A 15,966-nucleotide genomic window follows, 5' to 3' on the forward strand; every position below is an offset into this window, starting at 1 on the left:
ATTTGGGTTTCCGCATATCGACTGTGTGTTTTTCTTTTACGACCATTTGAGCAGAGAGAGTTAACACCAGAATTCGCAGATCCGCCCATTCCCTTTTTTTTGTGCGTATTGTACCTTTTCCCCTTGATTGAGTTGCGAAGGGCGAATTGTTACAACATAACCAAAAGAATGACAACATTTAGTTTAGATGAAATACCGATCGCGTTTTCAGCCTATATACGTTGTTTTCTAAATGTTTGAATGTGGAGTACGTGTGATTGAATACAATATTGTTGACAACACCAAAAAGCTACATAAAAAAGCTACCCTTATACTGTAGCTGCGAGCGTGGAGTGACTATATGACATTGCGTAATCACTGCAGAAAGCAGGTCGAAGTACATCCGCCCCGGATCGGGCGGCTCCAGAATCCTACATAGCGGAGTTATTTCCCCACAGACCCCCGATGGCAATGGCGGAGCCGCAAATCGCCATATTAGCGGCACAATTTTTTTCAAGCTGTTATTTTAAGGTACAATTGTTACATAATGTTACTTTAACTCTTTATTTAGACATATGCGAGTACGTTGAGACCTTTGGAGGCCGACTTGGACTCATTTTTGTATTCATATTAATTGAATTCAGTTCAATCGTCATCAGCCTTTAATCTCAACTGGATTAGACTATTGCTGTCCAAGCTTTTCTGCAACAAACAAACACATTAGAGGCATTCTAGAGTTTTACCATTAAGTACAAAATAAATAAAACACACATTTAAAAATAACTGCTAATTGTCTGCAACATCACTCACAGGACTAGGACCAACCCAATGATATCTGACATGTTTTCTCTCTATGAATCCTCTCTGACAATGAGGTTATTTGATTCGGGCCTTTTCTCTATTTCTCTGATAAAACGTTCATTGTTACTGGTGTCACACACTCTGATTGACAGTCCCAGAGTGACACTCGGTCTAAGGGGGGCGTCCTTGCCCTCCCTCAGTTCCCTCTCCATCCTCCTCTTCCTCCCTCCCTCCCTCCCTCCCTCCATTGCTCACTTGTTCCCTCCTGATCAGCGTGACGTTAATTCCCAAAGATGTCTCCATCACAAACTTGTAGAGGGGATGGTGTCACCTTTTAAACACTGCGGTATTACACACACGCACACACACACACACAGACTCACACGCACACACACAATGCACACAGAGACGTCTTTCTTATAATCGAGTTGAAACAGAGATGAACTCTTAATGAAGGAAGGTTTATTTGCCTCCTGCAGGGAAGCAATTATTTCCACGTACCACCAGAGATCCTCTGTGTGTTGGGGACACTCCACAGACAGAGGTCCGTATCAAGAGGAGACCGAGTCCCACTTTGCTTTAAAGCTCATTTGTGATACATCTTGCTCACTGTGACATGAATGGAGGTTATTGAACGGTTGTATCTGAACATTCAGGTACTCTAAGAAATCTGTTTCTATGCCTCTCAGAGTTGGCCGGATGCAGTACCTTTTCTGGCTGTCCGTCCGATGAATTAAGTTTGATTTTGGTGGTCAAAGGTCAAGGTCACTGTGACCTCACGCCTGCGTCGTTCTCGTGAAAACAATCTATTTTGGGAATTTCTTAAAGTTTGGCTTGAACGTCCACCTGGACTAAAGGATGGGCTGTTTAGATGTCGGAGGTCAAAGTTCCCTGAGAGCTCACAAAACACGGTATTGGTTGTAATATGTATGCATGTGCTAATCATGACAATTTCACACAAATGGCTGATATGACAAAATGATATGATGTAAATTGTCTGAGCTGTCAACCAATCAATCAAACAATCAGTAAATCAATCATCTTCAATTATATTTTCTTTATAGTTGTTTTTATTTTATATATGGGTAATGCTCCCGTGTGGACCACGTGAAAACTAACAAACAGGATAAGCTGAAACAGACCAATATTAGATCAAATGAGACGCAGTAGAGGAAACGAGAGCCTCCTGATTTAACTGATGATGAATCTGGAAGATTCTAAAATAAAACAGATCAGCCTGAAGGGGGATTTGGAAAGGACTTCTAACATTTGATAACTCTTTAATGAATCATTTAAATTCCATATGAAGACATCATGTTGGTCACTCGGTGCATTTCCTTCCATCAAAACCTGCTCACTTGGCCTCGTGCTCATGCTGCCTCTGCAGGGGGAACGTTGGCGAGTTCTTTCTCTTGGTCCCGTGACAAAAACACTAAACCGCTCAGAATCAACTGGTCTGATACCAAACCCCAGTTCCTAAAAACATAATCACAAGATTATTTCTAACTCTTCTGAACTGCGAATCAGTCGACGGAGACCATGAGATATCGTTTAAAACGTTGAAAGGACGACACTTTACGGGGGAAGTGTGTCTGAAGAAGATCCAACGTGGTGGACAAGGAGAGAATCGAGCGTACGTGGTTTTGTAGAGACATGGTGGTGCCGGCATCACATGGCACGGCATGGCACGGCATGGCACGGCATGGCACGGCATGGCACCCACACAGGGGGCTCCACCCCACCGGAGCGCCACACAATCAGGCCTCAACGGCAAAAAACGACTGCTGGTTACCATGACAACCCGGAGGCACTGCCTGCATGGGACAAAGGCTGGCAGGTCCTCTGTTTGTGCGTGTGTGTGTGTGTGTGTAGGTGTGTGTGTGTGCGATTGAGAGAGAGAGAGAGTGATGTCTGGCAGAGCAGGCACGGCCCTCCTGGGGCCCTCATTCGTTTGTCTCTCACTGAGACCACAGGAGCCCTGATGCAGTAGAGGAGGAGGAGGAGGGGGAGGGAGAGGAGGAGGAGTAGGAGGAAGAGGAGGAGGAGGTGGTGCTGGTGGTGGTGGTTGGGGGGAGGAGAGGGGGCAAGTGAACGAAAGGCAACTCATGTGGAAAGTGGATGATTTAAAAGAAAAAGATGCAGGTAAAGGTGACGGCAATATTTAGAAATAAAAAGAGTGCATTTGAAATGAGGGGTGAGAATCTTCTTCATGCACTGAACCATCAGTCATGTGCAGTAAATAACTGCAGTCAAATATTGACACCAATTAGGAGGATACTCAACATTTTAAAGTTTGAATAACCTGTCTGCCACACTGCAAATTCACATGACTTGAAAATAATGAAACAAAGTCTGACTGATTTTTCTAAACTTCTTTGGACAAATGTCTCCTCCCCGTAACTAATACTGAGATCACAGTTTCTGTCTGATTCATACCGTGTTCTCTCTGTTGTCGTTTTCAGGTGTCGATCACACAAACAAAGACCTGAAGAGAAACTTTGTAAGTAAACTTAAAAAACGAGATTTATGTTGAACAATAACTGAATACCAGATCACATTTAAGCTGGGCTGGGACACGTTCCTGGTTATCTCAGACACATCTCCAGGCCGTGCAATGTGATTTCTGACTCCCTCATCTCGTTATGAGGTCCCAGTTCTCCATCACTGGCGTTTGCTTGCTGACACTAATATGCTTTGATTTTCATTAGACTGAAATCTGAGTATTGACTTTTCTCTTCAACGGCCCAACTCCTCTTTTACTTCAAAGCCGAGACGATAAAACAATTCATCTGTTGTTTGATGTTGTTAGGCTGGTGTTACGGGGGCTGGCCATAAAGCATATGTGGAGTGGCGGTGTTGTGTGCGCCTGCCTCGTCGTTTATAATCCTATAGGCAGTTTGAAGGCCAACGTGTGCTGTGTCAGAGCAGATTGTCTGGCGTGGAGAAGCCTGGATGCAGAGAGATGCATAATTGCTCTCGTCCGGCGCTGCCAAGAAATCCTCCTCCCGTTATGCCTCGACACACACTGGCAAACAAGTCATTCAAACAGGCGTCTCCCCACACACACACACACACAGTCACAGTCGCATCTCCTCTGTGACTGTGACTATCGTCGGACTTGAGGTGCGGCTGTAGCTCAGTGGGGTAAGGGGGTCGTCCTGCAACCCCAAGGTCGTCGGTTCGATCCCCACTCTCCCCATTAGTTGCAAGTCGAAGTGTCCACGAGCAAGGCACTGAACCTTCAGTTGCTCCTCGGGCGCATCACTGCAGCCCACTGCTCCTTAATAACTAAGGATGGGTTAAATGCAGAGAATACATTTCATTGCCTGTGTACCTGTACTCTGTGCAATGACAATAGATTGAATCCAATCCAACTAATTCAAGTGCCGGTTTCGGGCGTTTGTTTCATTTCCCTCTCATGTCGCTGTGATGTTGAGCTTCCAGTGTGACGCTGTGTTCCCCGTGTTTCCGGCGTGGGTGACAGGAAGCCCTCGCCAGCTTTGACCTGCACGCTTCACACGGCCTGTCACATGATCCAATGCCAGAGAGAGACGGGGAGAGCAGGTACCGACCGTCCTCCTACAGGACTTTGACTGTGTTCATGTGCACGGTTGTGTGATGCATATCCGAGCTGACTAGCCCACAGTAGTAACCGAGCTCTATCACTAAAGCATTCAAATGTTTTAAACCCATGGTTCAATTTAAATCTATTTTAGTTGAATAATATCACAGATCACACATTCAGTGTAGTTAGTTCTCGACCTCAAAGCCTTTTCTCCTGTAGCAGAAAAAATAAAACGTACCATTTGAAAATATGAACAATCGTACATGAATCTAATATGTCTTATTTGTCTAAGTGTGCTAAGAAAATCAGTCAAATTGTGTTATGTACAAATACAATAACACTATAAATGTACTTTTCCCCACTTTGCACACTGGGTCAAGGAGTTTCTGGTCTTTAAAAACAGATTTACTATTGTTTGGACTCTTCATATCTTTCTGTATTGTATATGGCCCAGAATAACAAATGTCAGTCAGTATGTTGATATAACTTTATTTTAACTGTGTGAGTAATGTGAGTGTTTAAAACATTGAATGTGTTGTAACTCTGTAATGATTCCTTCTGGTCACATGACATCTATTGCTTCTGTCCATCCTGGAGAGGGATCCTCCTCTGTTGCTCTCCTGAAGGGTTCTTCCCTTTTTTCCCCTGAAAGGGTTTTTCTATTTCTTGGGAGTCATTCCTGATCTAATGTGAGGTCAAAGGTCAGGGATGACGTATGTGTACAGATTGTAAAGCCCGCTGAGGCAAATTTCTAATTTGTGATTTTGGGCTATAGAAAATGAACTGAATTGAATTGAAATTAAAAGCAGGATGCAGAGTGCTGTCCTTGGTTTGAGTTTAGTCTCCAGTGCTGTGGTGTTTGTTTGTACTGTCTGCCCAGCTTGTGTTTTGGGCCCGGCTCGTCCCATCTCTGCCTGTCCAGCCTCAGTGGGTGGCCACCACCTGCTTCATTGTGTTTCAGTCACGGGACCCGATGTGCAGGGGAAGTTGCCATGGAGGCCAACAACTCCTACTGCGGTGTGGGCGTCGCCTTCAATGCCCGGATCGGAGGTGAGGACACCAATACAGCCTCATCGAGGCTGTGCATTGTGGGTGTAGCGACATGGCATTTTGAAGAGCACTTCTAGTGGGTCAGTCACTTCTTATAAAGTAGTCTCTGTCATTTGATGATACAAAAGTAAAATATATAAATATATTATTCCCATTTAGAGTGCACTACAAAAACACGATTATGTAACTACAATCTGGACATCCAAGCTTAACATGAACATCTTCTCTGACATCAACGAGGCAGATTTGCTTCTAGAGCTTTCTGCGTTGATGCAAAACGTTTTTTTAAATAAAAAGGCAGATTGACAGATTGATTAATTACTCACTTTTTAATTCCTGTAGAAATAAATTGTGACAGGGCGCCTTGGACACAGACATTTTGAACATTCCCACGAAAAACTACTGAAGTTAGAAAAAGGTTCAGATAAATAATTTAAAAGCTTCTTTTTTTTTAGTGATAAAAAAGCATTTTAACATTTGCCAGAAATATATTTGCTGTTTTTTCTTTTGTTTCCTGCATGGTGCTGAACGACAGCTGAAAATAGCCTGAAGTCACAAGTGTCCCTTTAAAAGTCTTGAAGATGAAGTTTTGGTTTGAAGTGATCTTAAATACTTCTTGAGAGAAAAAGTGTATGTGAGTCTATATGTGTGCAGGCAGCACCAGGCGACACGCTGACTAGCTGCCATTGAGCCGTGCTGACCCTATTTAACAGTTCCTTTAGTGGGAGCTTCAGTAATGGCTTTTTTTGTGTTGGATGTAACATTGGCGAGGGATGAATGAACCCATTACACAAGATGGCCCATTTTCTGTTGTAAGGATACTCTGAGAGTGCAATAACAGGTTAATGAGGAGCGGTATGTTTGAGTTCAAAGACAATGGACTCAGATCTGATCGCCGTCCGGAAGCCCATCCAGGGAGGAAGCCCATACACAGAGGAAGCCCATACAGAGAGGAAGCCCATACAGGGAGGAAGCATATACAGGGAGGAAGCCCATACAGAGAGGAAGCATATACAGGGAGGAAGCATATACAGGGAGGAAGCCCATACAGGGAGGAAGCCCATACAGGGAGGAAGCCCATACAGAGAGGAAGCCCATACAGGGAGGAAGCCCATACAGGAGGAAACATACAGGGAGGAAGCCCATACAGGGAGGAAGCCCATACAGGGAGGAAGCCCATACAGAGAGGAAGCCCATACAGGGAGGAAGCCCATACAGGGAGGAAGCATATACACAGAGGAAGCCCATACAGAGAGGAAGCCCATACAGGGAGGAAACATATACAGGGAGGAAGCCCATACACAGAGGAAGCCCATACAGGGAGGAAGCATATACAGGGAGGAAGCCCATACAGGGAGGAAGCATATACAGGGAGGAAGCCCATACAGAGAGGAAGCCCATACAGAGAGGAAGCCCATACAGGGAGGAAGCATATACAGGGAGGAAGCCCATACACAGAGGAAGCCCATACAGGGAGGAAGCATATACAGGGAGGAAGCCCATACAGGGAGGAAGCCCATACAGAGAGGAAGCCCGCATATACAGGGAGGAAGCCCATACAGGGAGGAAACATATACAGGGAGGAAGCCCATACAGAGAGGAAGCCCATACAGGGAGGAAGCCCATACAGGGAGGAAGCCCATACAGAGAGGAAGCCCATACAGGGAGGAAGCATATACAGGGAGGAAGTGTTACGAACTCAGACACTTAGGAAGTAGGACCCAATTGCACGACCCGGGAGACAGAGATAAAGTATTTGTAAGTACTTTATTCTTCGGTTCTGCAGTGAACAAAATGAAAGCGCTCACGTAGTGAGGGATCAAAAACTTTTCAAGAGCACAACATAACCCGACCTGATCATGGCAAAAGACCAGACGAACTGACAAGGAACACTGGGAGACAGGGGAATTTAAGCACATGGTAACAAGACACAGGTGGGACCAATCAGGGCGGGCTGACACTGATGAGCATAGGAGACAGGTGTGATGACAGGTGAAAACAATCAGGAAGCCTGGAATGAGAGAAAGCGAACATAAATGACATGAACCTCTCTAGCATATCTGTCGGTGCACAACAGTACCCCTCTAGGGCCAACTCCTGATGGCCCAGGCTGATTGTAAAAGTCGTGGATAAGAGTCTTGTCTACGATAAATGAAGCAGCTATCCAGCTTCTAGCCTCAGGACCGTAACCCTTCCAGTCTACCAGGAATTGCTTGCCCTCCCTATTACGGACCTCCAGTAGCTTACGGACCTTGTAAACGTCACCCCTTCAAAGAACTGGGGCGGTGGAGGGGCTTGAGGCGGGAACAAGTGTGCTCTCACACACCGGCTTGATTTTACTAACGTGAAACGTTGGGTGCACTCTCAAGGTCCTGGGAGTTGCAAGCGTACCGACGCCGGGTTGATGACTCTGGATACTGGAAACGGACCCACAAATCTCGGAGCCAGTTTCTTTGAGGCGACATGGAGTGGTAAGTCTTTGGTAGAGAGCCAAACCTTTTGGCCTGGACTGTAGGAGGCGCGACCCTGCGATGAACGTCCGCAACAGCCTTCATCCGAGCTGAACTTCGGAGAAGAGACTGGCGAGCACCAGCCCAAACTCTGCGACAACGTCTGATCATGGCATGTGCCGATGGAACCATCACCTCTTCCTCGTTGTTAGGGAAAAGTGGAGGCTGGAAACCATTGACACAATGGAATGGAGAGAGACCTGTGGCCGCCGTCGGAAGGGTATTGTGGGCAACCTCGACCCATGTGAGGTGGTCACCCAGGTGGTCTGGTTCCGGGAGACGAGACAACGTAGCGTAGTCTCTAGTTCTTGGTTCAGACGCACCGACTGTCCATTTGACTGAGGGTGATATCCTGATGACAGGCTGACGGTGGCACCTATGAGTCGACAAAACTCTTTCCAGAAGGCGGAAATGAATTGTGGACCCCTGTCGGAAACAATGTCATTAGGGAATCCATGGATCCTGAATACTTGATTCATCATGACCTCTGCGGTGACTTTGGCAGAGGAAGCTTGGTCAATGGGATGAAGTGAGCCATCTTTGAAAATCGATCAACCACTGTTAGAACCGTAGTCTTGCCTCTGGATGAGGGAAATCCTGTCACAAAATCCATCGAAATGTGTGACCAAGGACGATGGGGAATCGGCAGCGGCTGGAGCAAGCCCATCTTAACTTGAGATGAGGTCTTATTACATGCACACACCGGACAAGCCGCTACATACTCGGCCACATTTTTCTTCATGGATGGCCACCAGAAACGTTGTTGAATCCTGAACATTGTTCTTGCTACTCCCGGATGGCACGAAAGCACAGATGAGTGAGCCCAGTGGATGACCTTGGAGTGAAGAGCCTCCGGAACAAACAGCAGATTGTTGGGACACTCGCTAGGCGCTGGATTCATGACATTTGCCTCTTTAACGTCTGACTCCACTTGCCAGGAAAAGGCTCCGATCACCCGGTTAAGTGGAAGGATGGTCTTGGGCTCTACCGCAAGTGGTTCGGGATCGTAAAGACGAGACAAAGCATCGGGTTTTTGATTCTGAGACCCGGGACGAAAAGAGAGTGTGAAGTTGAATCTACTAAAGAAAAGTGTCCACCTGGCCTGACGGGAGTTTAGACGCTTAGCCTTTCTTATATATTCTAGATTCTTGTGATCTGTCCAGACTAAACACGGTTGCTCTGCACCCTCTAGCCAGTGTCTCCATTCCTCGAGGGCAGCTTTTACAGCTAACAATTCCTTGTTTCCCACGTCATAATTCCGCTCTGCCGTTGTCAACTTCCGCGACAGGTAAGCACATGGATGCATCTTGTTGTCTTCTGCAGAACGTTGAGACAGTACTCCTCCAATTCCCTCATTGGAAGCATCCACCTCGACCATAAACTGGCGCTGGGGATCTGGAATGGTGAGTATGGGAGCTGATGTGAATCTATCTCTGAGAAGTTTGAAAGCAAGATCCGCCTGGGGGTCCACTTGAAGGAACCTTAGGAGAAGTCAGAACATGCAGAGGAGCAGCAACAGAACTGAAATTCCTAATAAACTTCCTATAGAAGTTAGCAAATCCTAGGAACTGCTGAACCTTTTCCTGGAGTCTGGTGTGGGCCACTGGGATACTGCACTGACTTTCGCAGGATCCATTTGGATATGATTAGGTGAGACTATGTATCCTAAGAAAGACACCTCTTCTGTGTGGAACTCGCACTTCTCTGCCTTGACATATAGCTGATTATCCAGTAGTTTCTGCAAAACTTGGCGGACATGGTTAACATGAGATTTAGCGTCTGGGGAGAAAATCAGTATGTCATCCAGATACACAAACACTGAAATATTCAAGAATTCCATAAAACCTCATTCACAAAAGCTTGAAAACAGCCGGTGCAATGCACAGTCCAAAAGGCATTAGCAAGTACTCATAGTGACCATACTGTGTGTTGAATCCAGTCTTCCACTGATGCCCTTGTTTTATTCTAACCAAGTGATATGCATTTCTTAAATCCAACTTGGTGAATATCTTGGCCGTTGAAGCAGTTCAAAAGCAGATGACATGAGTGGCAGAGGATAGCGGTTCTTCACCGTAATGTCATTTAGTGGACTGTAGTCTATGCAAGGTCTCAGAGACCCGTCTTTCTTTCCCACATACAAGAATCCCGCTCCGGCTGGAGACGATGAAGGACGGATAATCCCTGATTTGAGTGAAGAGGAGATGTATTCATCCATTGCTGTTCTCTCAGGTCTCGAAATCGAGTAAAGTCTCCCTTGGGAATGGGGGCTCCGGTAAGAGATCAATGGGACAGTCAAAATCTCGGTGAGGCGGTAGCGACAAGGCTTTAGACTTGTTAAACGCTTCTTTAAATCATGGTAACAGGAAGGTACCTTGTGTAGATCAGGATAGTCAGGGTGATCTATAATGATCCTACTAGAGTCTGTTGGTGCATTAACAGGTTGCGAAAGTTTACACCTGCCCTTACAATCCTCTCCCCATTCCTTAACTTTCCTGAAGGCCAGTCTATGTGAGGATTGTGGATCTTCAGCCAAGGAAACCCCAAAATAATCGGGTGCTGAGTCGACTCAAATATGAAATTGCATGCTCTCGGTATGGTCCTTATTTATAGTAATCCGTATGGGCTCAGTGCAATGGGTAACTGTGAACAACAAGCGGCCGTCTAAGGCACTGGCACTAACAGGATGAGATAGCGGGACAGTTTTTATTTTTAGCTGTTTGACTAGGCCCCAGTCTATAAGGCTTTCGTCAGCCCCTGAGTCTATTAACACACCCTGGTCAATGGTCTGATTGTTAATACAAATGTCTACCTGAGTAACAGGTCGAGGAGGGAAGTCTGCTGGAAACTTGCTCACCAGCGCCTCCTTTTGACTGGTGAGCACGATCTTTCCCGGCATGAAGCGAGTTGATGACCCGGCTGGCCGCAGTAGAAACAGCAACCCTCCCGTAGACGGCGCTGCCTCTCCTCCAGAGAAAGCCTGGTTCTTCCAAGCTGCATGGGTTCACCGGAGTCATTCGGAAGTGTAGTCCTCTGATGGTCCGGTAACATGAGCTGGAAATCCTCCGCTGGCGGCGCGACCCTCCGAGGCGAATTCTGGAAGCTGGGAATAACATCTCGGTTGCGTCGACGCTCCCTCTCTTTCCCGAAGACGGTTATCGATCCGGATGGCCACAGCGATGAGGGATTCCAGATCCCGGGGTGTCTCCAGTGGAGCCAGCTGGTCCTTTATCGGTTCCGAAAGTCCTGTCATGAAGGCGTCACGAAGAGCCGGAACATTCCATCCGCTGTCCGCTGCTGCTGTACGAAACTCGATGGCATAATCAACCACCTGACGGTTGAGCTGACGTATTTGAAACAGTCTTCTGCTGGCCTCCGTAGCAGGCGATGAGTGGTCAAAAATGCGCCTCATAGTCTCTATGAAATCGGCCAATGAGTAACATAGTTCGGTGTCTCTAGACCATTCTGCAGTAGCCCAGGCTGCAGCTCTTCCCGTTAAATGAGACACAATAAACGCCACTTTACCATGCTCAGATAAAAAAGCTGCTGGGTTGTGTTGAAAATGCAGATCACACTGTACCAGAAAGGCTCTGCAATTCGAAGAGTCTCCGGAAAATCTCTCCGGAAGAGCCAGCCGTAACGAGCAGGAAACAGCCTGACCTGGGTCGTCAGCTGGAGTATTGACAGGCAAATTCTCAGCTGTGGATGACGTCACCGGAGGAGCAGTCTGTTGATGAGTGAAAAATTATTCATTTGGGCAACCAGTTGTTGCATCTGTGTAGATAATTCTTCCTGAACCCCGGCCTGGCGTCCTCTCAGCTCTTGTATTTCCCGGCTGACTTTGTCCAGTCTTTCCTCGTGATGAAAAATCGTCACGCCCTGTACCGACAGAGCGGCGTGAAGCGTTCTTGGGTCGGCTGGGTCCATAATGTGGTCAGTTCGTTCTGTTACGAACTCAGACACTTAGGAAGTAGGACCCAATTGCACGACCCGGGAGACAGAGATAAAGTATTTGTAAGTACTTTATTCTTCGGTTCTGCAGTGAACAAAATGAAAGCGCTCACGTAGTGAGGATCAAAACTTTTCAAGAGCACAACATAACCCGACCTGATCATGGCAAAAGACCAGACGAACTGACAAGGAACACTGGGAGACAGGGGAATTTAAGCACATGGTAACAAGACACAGGTGGGACCAATCAGGGGCGGGGCTGACACTGATGAGCATAGGAGACAGGTGTGATGACAGGTGAAAACAATCAGGAAGCCTGGAATGAGCGAAAGCGAACATAAATGACATGAACCTCTCTAGCATATCTGTCGGTGCACAACAGGAAGCCCATACAGGGAGGAAACATATACAGGGAGGAAGCCCATACAGAGAGGAAGCTCATACAGGGAGGAAGCCCATACAGAGAGGAAGCCCATACAGGGAGGAAGCCCATACAGAGAGGAAGCCCATACAGGGAGGAAGCATATACAGGGAGGAAGTCCATACAGGGAGGAAGCATATACAGGGAGGAAGCCCATACAGGGAGGAAGCCCATACAGAGAGGAAGCCCATACAGGGAGGAAGCATATACAGGGAGGAAGCCCATACAGGGAGGAAACATATACAGGGAGGAAGCCCATACAGAGAGGAAGCCCATACAGGGAGGAAGCCCATACAGAGAGGAAGCCCATACAGGGAGGAAGCCCATACAGAGAGGAAGCCCATACAGGGAGGAAGCATATACAGGGAGGAAGCCCATACAGGGAGGAAACATATACAGGGAGGAAGCCCATACAGAGAGGAAGCCCATACAGAGAGGAAGCCCATACAGGGAGGAAGCATATACAGGGAGGAAGCCCATACAGGGAGGAAACATATACAGGGAGGAAGCCCATACAGAGAGGAAGCATATACAGGGAGGAAGCCCATACAGGGAGGAAACATATACAAGGAGGAAGCCCATACAGAGAGGAAGCCCATACAGAGAGGACGTCCATACAGAGAGGAAGCCCATACAGGGAGGAAGCATATACAGGGAGGAAGCCCATACAGGGAGGAAGCATATACAGGAGGAAGCTCTTATTGCTGGTCATTTAAATCTGTAATGAACTACCGTGCGTTCCTTTTGATTACACTTTGTTGTTGATCCATAACCATCCGATCCATAATTCCAACCATGTGGACGCTGCATATTAGGATAATATTCTCCACTTTGATAACACACTAATGGTGCGTTCACACCGGACGCGGCGAAAAAATTCTCGACGCGTCTAACGCAGCAGTCTCGACGCGCGTCGAAAAAAGTGTGTTCACACCAGACGCGTCGGACGCGTCGGGGGCGGAGTATAAATGGGTCGAGGAACGACAGGACCGCAGAGGACTTCCACTTTTTAGTGGACTGAGCTGCACTCCCACTGCGCTTCTCGCTGCTCTCTCTCTTTGATACGTGTCTCTGAGACTTTTCCACCTCCGGCGGCAGATCTCCTCTGCCATGAAACACATATGCCAGCGGTTGGTTCATAGTAAAGTACAACAAATAGCTAGAATAAAAGCAAATACATACATTCAAAACTTACCAGGTAGTCCAACGGCTTCTCCGACCTTGTTCCACGCTTTATGTTTATAGCTACGGTTTCGGTAAGTAAAAAGAGTCGTGTCATAAAGTTCGGGGTGCCCACAGACAGCGACAATAATCTTTTCCTCCATTTTTTTCGACCGGCAGGACGATGACGAGCGGAGCTGCTCAACGCTGATTGGCTGACGCAACTATGACTCACGCGTCTTTGCTGCCAGAGTTGGGAAATTTGAACTCGCGCGTCAACGAGCTGCGTCTGTTCGCTCTGTTCGCTCAGTTCGCCCCGCGACAAACCCTCTGTTCGTGCTGCTTCAAACGCGTCTGACGCGCTGCTCGCTGGAAAATACGCAGCTACGCAGCTTCGACGCAGCTTTGCATTGACTTAACATGTAATCTCGACGCGCGTCGAAATTTTGACGCGTCCGGTGTGAACACACCATTAGTTAGCGTGTCGCCCTCTCGGCTCCTTGAAGGGGAAAAGAAGACGATACTTATCGCGGCTTTCTTCCACTGGAGTCATTCAGTTAATCGATGGCAGAATATGACATCAACCTCATAACCAGCAGTGCCACTCGAATGCATCATAGGCCGATATGGAAATCATGTCAGGATAATTGCTCAGGCTCCTTTAACCATTTGGTCCCTTTACGAGACATTTATCCTCCTCCTATATTCACCTTTTGAAGACGTCACATCTACGTGACACAACACTATCTTTGTGTCTGTTTTAAAGCAAGAGGCTCGTCAGCACGTCTTTTCGAAAGCGTCATTTTCCTTCCTCCCTCTGATGAACTCTGACCTCTGTGACCTTTCCCTCGCCGCCCAGGTATCCGCTTGCTGGGCGGCCACGGCTCTGACCTTCAACATCCAACATCCACTACCGCTGGGGATGAACACACACTCTCTGTGACCGAGCACAGTGTGAGGAGGGCTCTGTTGAGGGTGAACACCAGGAAAGCTGCAGGTCCAGATGGCATATCTGGGCGAGTACTGAAGACCTGTGCTAATCAGCTAGCTCCAGTGTTCACCACAATATTCAACCTCTCCCTGGCTGAGTCCGTGGTCCCCGCCTGCTTCAAGAGATCCACTATTGTCCCTGTGCCCAAGAATGCTTCTCCAGCATGTATGAATGACTACCGACCGGTGGCCCTCACCTCGGTGGTCATGAAATGCTGAGAGGCTGATAAAGGACTACATCTGCGCCTTCCTCACTTCCTCCATGGACCCGCTGCAGTTTGCTTATCGCCCAAACAGATCCACGGATGATGCTGTCTCCCAGGTACTGCACACCACACTCTCTCATCTGGACAGCCAGAGGGGGGGCTATGTGAGACTGCTGTTCATTGATTATAGTTCAGCTTTCAACACCATAGTCCCTCCAGACTGGCCGGCAAGCTGATTGAGCTGGGACTGAACACCCCTGTGTGCTTGGATCCTGGACTTCCTGACCGCCAGGCCACAGGTGGTCAGGGTGGGCAGACACACCTCAAATCCCTCACCCTGAACACAGGATCCCCCAGGGTTGCGTCCTCAGCCCCTACTGTACTCCCTGTACACACATGACTGTGTGGCCAGGTTCAGCTCAACACCATCATCAAGTTTGCGGATGACACAGTGGTGGTGGGCCTGATCTCCGACAACGACGAGAAGGCCTACCTGGAGGAAGTTGCTGATCTGTCACTCTGGTGCCGGGACAACAGCCTCATCATGAATGTCACCAAAACTAAGGAGCTGATTGTGGACTTTAGGAGGGTACAACAACAGAGGACGTACTCACCACTGAGGATTAACGGGACTACTGTGGAGAGGGTGAGCGGGTATAAATACCTGGGAGTCCACATCACCGAGGATCTGACATGGTCAACGAACACAGACACTCTGGTGAGAAAGGCAAGGCAGCGCCTCTACCACCTCAGGCAGCTGAGGAAATTTAAAGTTTCCCAGAGGATCCTTCAGTCCTTCTACTCTGGAGCTGTAGAGAGCGTCCTGACAGGAAGCATCACAGCCTGGTTTGGCAACTGCTCCGCTCAGGACAGGAAGGCTCTGCAGAGAGTAGTGCGTTTGGCTGAACGCACTATTGGAACTACACTCCTCACCCTGCAGGACTTGTACACCAGGAGGTGCAGAACCAGAGCCGGCAGGATCATGAAGGATCCTCACCACCCCAACAACAGACTGTTTCAGCTGCTGCGGTCAGGCAGGCGCCTCCGTAGTCATGCTGCAAGAACAGAGAGACTGAGACGGAGTTTCTTTCCTCAGGCCATCAGGATTGTGAACTCCGACCTCACCAGGACCCCCACATAGACCCACACAACTGCCCCTCTTAGGCACACACACACACACACACACACACACACACACACACACACTTACTGTAAATATTGTGTTGTTTTTTATTGTAAATAGTGTGTACTTGTTGCCCTTGCACATTCCTGCTGAGCATTGCCACTTTCATTTCACTGCACACCCTGTGTGTGTATGTGACAAATAAAACATCT

The 15,966-nt window shown here is 47.7% G+C and overlaps 1 protein-coding gene across 1 annotated transcript in view; it reads left to right on the plus strand.

Annotated features, from left to right (window-relative positions):
* LOC130213296 (neuroendocrine convertase 1-like) overlaps positions 1-15,966 on the plus strand; it is a 198,952-nt gene that overhangs the window by 107,328 nt on the left and 75,658 nt on the right. Inside the window, exons 7-9 of the mRNA XM_056444785.1 lie at positions 3,243-3,280; positions 4,265-4,344; positions 5,307-5,395. Of these exons, the coding sequence (XP_056300760.1) occupies positions 3,243-3,280; positions 4,265-4,344; positions 5,307-5,395 (207 nt within the window). The remainder of the gene's footprint in view (positions 1-3,242; positions 3,281-4,264; positions 4,345-5,306; positions 5,396-15,966) is intronic.

The sequence above is a fragment of the Pseudoliparis swirei genome, chromosome 22 (assembly GCF_029220125.1).
Source record: "Pseudoliparis swirei isolate HS2019 ecotype Mariana Trench chromosome 22, NWPU_hadal_v1, whole genome shotgun sequence".
Taxonomy (NCBI): Eukaryota; Metazoa; Chordata; class Actinopteri; order Perciformes; family Liparidae; genus Pseudoliparis; species Pseudoliparis swirei.